General features: G+C 40.0%; 2 protein-coding genes across 3 annotated transcripts in view; both read right to left on the bottom strand.

The window, feature by feature from the left end:
- Nucleotides 1–5,000, bottom strand: part of LOC112073481 (fish-egg lectin) — a 68,030-nt gene that overhangs the window by 39,935 nt on the left and 23,095 nt on the right. The gene's annotated exons all lie outside the window — the stretch shown is intronic.
- LOC112073485 (fish-egg lectin) lies at nucleotides 2,036–3,241 on the bottom strand. Its single transcript, XM_024140769.2, has 4 exons — nucleotides 3,088–3,241; nucleotides 2,728–2,961; nucleotides 2,313–2,530; nucleotides 2,036–2,181 (listed from the first exon to the last, which is right to left on the bottom strand). The coding sequence occupies exons 1-4, from the start codon at nucleotides 3,140–3,142 to the stop codon at nucleotides 2,059–2,061; spliced, it is 630 nt and encodes a 209-aa protein (XP_023996537.2). The 5' UTR covers nucleotides 3,143–3,241; the 3' UTR covers nucleotides 2,036–2,058.

Raw genomic sequence — 5,000 nt, 5'->3', positions numbered from 1 at the left:
ATATAATACAAATTATAATTCGTAACATATCGTATGAAAATGGTAATGGACATCCACAAATGAATACATCCCATACGAAATGTAACATATCATACTAAATAGTGGCCTCGGATTTACGTACAGAATAATACTAATTACTCTGAGACCAGGTTGCCAGGCTCCGCTGATAGTCAGGTGTTTTGGTGGTAAGGATTCACTCCATGGTGCTGAAAGGAAAGCTCTGCTGTCTGGATAGCTTTATGTAGGCCCTAACAGTTTGTGGGCACTGTCTGTCACCCTCATACTGCAATTAATGGATTGTTTAATGCAGTGGTGTAAAGTACTTAAGTAAAAAATACTTTAAAGTACTACTTAAATAAAACATTTTGGTATCTGTACTTTACTTTACTATTTTTATTTTTGCCAACTTGTACTTTTACTTCACTACATTCCAAAAAAATCTATGTACTTTTTACTCAATACATTTTCTCTGGCACCCAAAAGAAAATGGTCCGATTCACACCCTTATCAGAGAACATCCCTGGTCATCCTTACTGCCTCTGATCTGGTGGACTCACAACACACATGACGTGTAGTCTAGGAGCATTGCCACCTCCATCCCCTCAGCTCCGTCAATTTTTTTATTTGTGTCTGTTTACTTAAATAAGGAATTTTCCTATCTTGATACTTATGTACATTTTAGCAATTCCATTTACTTGTAATACTTAAGTATAGTTCAAACCAAATACTTATTCTTTTAATCACAGTAGGTTTCTACTTGGATCACTATTCACCTCTTACTTAGCTTAATTTCTAATAAAGCTATTTTTACTTTTACTCAAAGTATGACAATGTTACTTTTCCTAACCACTGGTTTAATTGTTTGATGTTAGTGACTTGCCTGAATCATCTAAAACAACTTGTTGAGTGTGCCCCACTAAGATTACATGCTAAAATCGCCACTGGCAGAGCACAATAAATCCCTCTGTCAATATGATACAAAAAAAACAACACAGAAATTACAATAGTTCAAACTGAATGCTTTATTTTACTGCGGAAATGATTAATATAATGAGATAATAAGACATGAACAAGGATTCATCCATACCCTATGAATGACCTCTGAAGCACAGCAAACCGATTGGCTGTGAGCAAGATCTAAGCTCAGTTGACAGAGCATTGACAGATATAAGTCACGTGAAAGTTATAGTTAGAGTAATAGGTTTTAGAATGAGGTATCTTATCACTAATGTTGGCATATCCAAGAGGAAAGACCTTCCAGAAAGCACATCAATGATTTAGCATGTACTATTAGACATCCCCGAACAGCCATCAGATGCAGAGACGAGGGCCTAGTGGCCACACCATAGTGCGGCAGACTTGAGACGACCCAGAAGACGGCCCAGGTCGTAGTGGTCACCGTGCCCATACGCATACACATGGATATTGCTCCATACCGGTGATCCCTTGGTTTACTGGCCTGTATTCCGATCTCGCTGTGTGAGAAAGGTGGCGGTCATGTTTTAACAGATTATCCCATCTTTTTAATACAACCACATTTTGCTTATTACATATTATAGCATGATTTTTGAAGAATATAACTTATAAATGCCTATTGAGCTTAATACAACTGCATCAGAAGCCAAAATGTAAGCTTTTACTCAATTGTTTGTTTGTTTATAATAACATTGTTTACATGTTCCAAAAAATATATATGTGGGGTCTGTCTGCATCCGTAGCTCCATGTATGAATATGAGAGTAGTTACATGTCTCTAACTACATTCCTCAGCTGTTTACCAAAACAAGTGGTGGGAAGTACATGTAGTTGTGTTTATCACAAACTGTATCTTTACAGGACATCCCACTTTACATATTTTACCTGACACTGTCTACACATTTCTTTATAAGTCTATTATAAGTTTAGATCTGATTTAATTTCCCAGATATTATTTATGTATCTATTTAAGTGTTTCTGTAAAAAGCTTCACAAGCATATACATAAAGAATAATAATTATAGGTTATTACTACAAGTTGAGTGGGAAAAGGGTGGAACCATACACATAGTTCAGCAGCAACCTTACCTGGTATAAACACTACCCGCATAGTTGACCCCAAAGACACTACCATCAGTTGCCACCTCAATCATGGAAAGCTTGCCATCAATTTGACTCCACCCCTTGTTTTGGCAGTCTAGATTCACCTGGAAAAACAGATTCAATCAGGGTTTTAGGACAATTTCAACAGTTATAATATGAAACAGTTTTAAAATAACTGACACTCTCCATCCTCTACTACTCTGCTCCAGCTCTCACACTCTTTCCCAGATCTTACACTCATTAAGTAGATATCATCATTCTTGTTGACTGCCCAGCACCCAAAGGGTCCACAACTGTAGTACTTCACAGCTCCTGGCAATCCTGTCCATGGAAGGGGTGTGTCAGGTCCCTTGTAACCAACTGTGGCACTACGTGTCAGACAGAATGGAGTATCGTCCATGTTGGCCCCCACAATAAACTGTTCACCTCCAGCATCCAACTGTTTCAGAAGGCCTGAAGACCACAAAGACAGACAGACGGACGGACAAGCAAACAAGTAACACTTATGTGTGAGTACTGCAAAATGACTTACAATAACAATGTTAAACTTGTAAAACATGAATAATCTTTCGAAGAACAGCATGATGGTATCAGGAAAGCTAAGAAGCATGTGTCCTCTGGATAAATATTGAGTAATGCTCTCCACTTACCTGCAGCTTGCACCCAGTTACCGGCCACATACTTGTAGATTGAGTCTGCCTTGTTGACACCCCAGATCCCTGCTGGTCCTACAGTGATATGCTTCAGGGAACCAGGCAGGCGGATCCATTCATCACCTACCAGGTAGTAGGGGATTTGACTTGTGTCCGTAGCAACCACTTGCCCCAGTCCTGCATCGATCTGCATCAGATTCTTGATATCCACTACAGGCTGACAGTCCCAGGCTATGYAGACACCAGATCAAAGACACATCAGTAGAGTACAGCAGCAAAAAGGAGGATGAAATTATGGAGCCAACTTGATGACCAATTCAAAGTTGATCAAGCATGTTTCAGATGATGGTAACTTACCATGACTGATGACCAGGAGACAAAGGACCAATAGGACGGCTGCAGTGGCTCTCATGATGTCTCTGTTGATCTACAGTATAAATCTGGTTGTAGTTTGGTTGAACACATACTTTGTCCCCTCATATATACAGCCCTGCAAACAGCTTTCAACCCCCATAAAATAATTATTAATGAGCTATCTATATTTGACAAACAACCTGTTCCAAGGAAAAGTTAACAGGAGGAGGACAAACAACCTGTTCCGTTGAAAAGTTGACAGGAGGATATAACCCCACCCTCTCCCACACAAAGACACAATAATAATATAAAAGCCTTAAAACCTGTTATGGCTAGGCGTGCCTCAAGCGACCCACCTCGACAACATCCGGTGAAATTGCAGAGCGCCAAATTCAAATTATAGAAATATTTAACATTCATGAACACACAAGTGTCATACATCAAAATAAAGCTTAACTGCTTGTTAATCCAGCCGCGGTGTCAGATTTAAAAAAGGGTTTACGGCGAAAGCACACCATGCAATTATCTGAGGACAGTGCCCCGCATACAAAAGCATTATTTTGTTTTTAAACCAGGCAGGTGCGCCACAAAAGTCAGAAATAGCGATATAATAAATGCCTTACCTTTGAAGATCTTCTTCTGTTGGCACTCCAAAAGGTCCCAGCTACATCACAAATGGTCCTTTTGTTCGATAATGTCCTTCTTTATATCCAAAAAAACTCAGTTTAACTGGCGCGCTTCATTCAATAAACCACCGGTTTCCCTCCTTCAAAATGCATACAAAAAGAAATCCCAAACGTTACCAATAAACTTCTCCAAACAAGTCAAACAACGTTTATAATCAAACCTCAGGTACCCTAATACGTAAATAAATGATAATAAGCTGAACTTATTTTTGCGGGGATCATTGTCCTACTAATCCTGGGTTATCGGCGGCACATCGCCATACATCAAGTTCTGTTATCTCACACCTGTCTTATCTGGCCTCCCTGGTACGGGGCTACAAAGAATTATTTTAACCAGTTTTAGAAAACTTTAGAGTGTTTTTTAATCCAAATCTACCAATTATATGCATATCCTAGCTTCTGGGCCTGAGTAACAGGCAGTTTACTTTGGCACGCTTTTCATCCAGATGTCAAAATACTGCCCCCTAGCCCAAAGAGGTTTTAATGAGCAATTTATATTTGACAAACACCTGTTCCAAGGTAAAGTTAATGGGAGGTGGATATAATCTCCACCTGCACACACAGACAACCATGCGCGCACACACACACACACGCACAAATGAGATATGATCATATTGTGGCAAAATCTTGCACAGAGCCTTCAGCAGTAAGGAAGGAGGAGATAAAGACCGCTCTTTCAGCTCTCTGGGAGGAAGCTCTTGGTTGGCGCGACAGTTTGATTGTGTGTGCTATGCTGCAGAGGTCCTTGTTTATTTTCAGCGTGTTTAGTTTCTAAAGTGTTTAACTCAATCATCGTGACCGCTCTAGGTCGTGGTTGAGGAGATAAAGACCGCTCTTTCAGCTCTCTGGGAGGAAGCTCTTGGTTGGCAAGACAGTTTGATTGTGTGTGCTATGCTGCAGAAGTCCTTGTTTATTTTCAGCGTGTTTAGTTTATAAAGTGTTTAACTCAATCATCGTGTGACCGCTCTAGGTCGTGGTTGTTATCGTTTGGGACCGCACGGGGATATGGATCGTATGGATTAGTAGCAACATTGTTGAGAAGCTTTGACATACAAGCCAATAACCATCAGACGGTCAGACAGTACAACTGCAAGTCAACAGCTAAGATCTTTCTTTCTCTCTTTCTCTTCCCTCTATCGTTCCAGTGCTTTACACTGCAGCAGACTTTCTATTTTTCAAATGCACTCCCGTTGATGTTCATTAGAGCTGGACTATTATTGCCCTGCCAGA

Source organism: Salvelinus sp. IW2-2015, unplaced genomic scaffold, assembly GCF_002910315.2.
Source record: "Salvelinus sp. IW2-2015 unplaced genomic scaffold, ASM291031v2 Un_scaffold2274, whole genome shotgun sequence".
Lineage (NCBI taxonomy): Eukaryota > Metazoa > Chordata > Actinopteri > Salmoniformes > Salmonidae > Salvelinus > Salvelinus sp. IW2-2015.
This window is presented reverse-complemented; position numbering and strand designations above follow the sequence as displayed.

Excerpts from the sequence above, each read along its gene's own strand:
- LOC112073485 (XM_024140769.2), bottom strand. The coding sequence starts at position 3,142 with ATGAGAGCCACTGCAGCCGTCCTATTGGTCCTTTGTCTCCTGGTCATC. Across the intron at positions 2,531-2,727 it reads TAACTGGGTGCAAGCTGCAG|GCCTTCTGAAACAGTTGGAT; the intron begins GTAAGTGGAGAG and ends TGTGGTCTTCAG. Across the intron at positions 2,182-2,312 it reads ATGATATCTACTTAATGAGT|GTGAATCTAGACTGCCAAAA; the intron begins GTAAGATCTGGG and ends CTGTTTTTCCAG.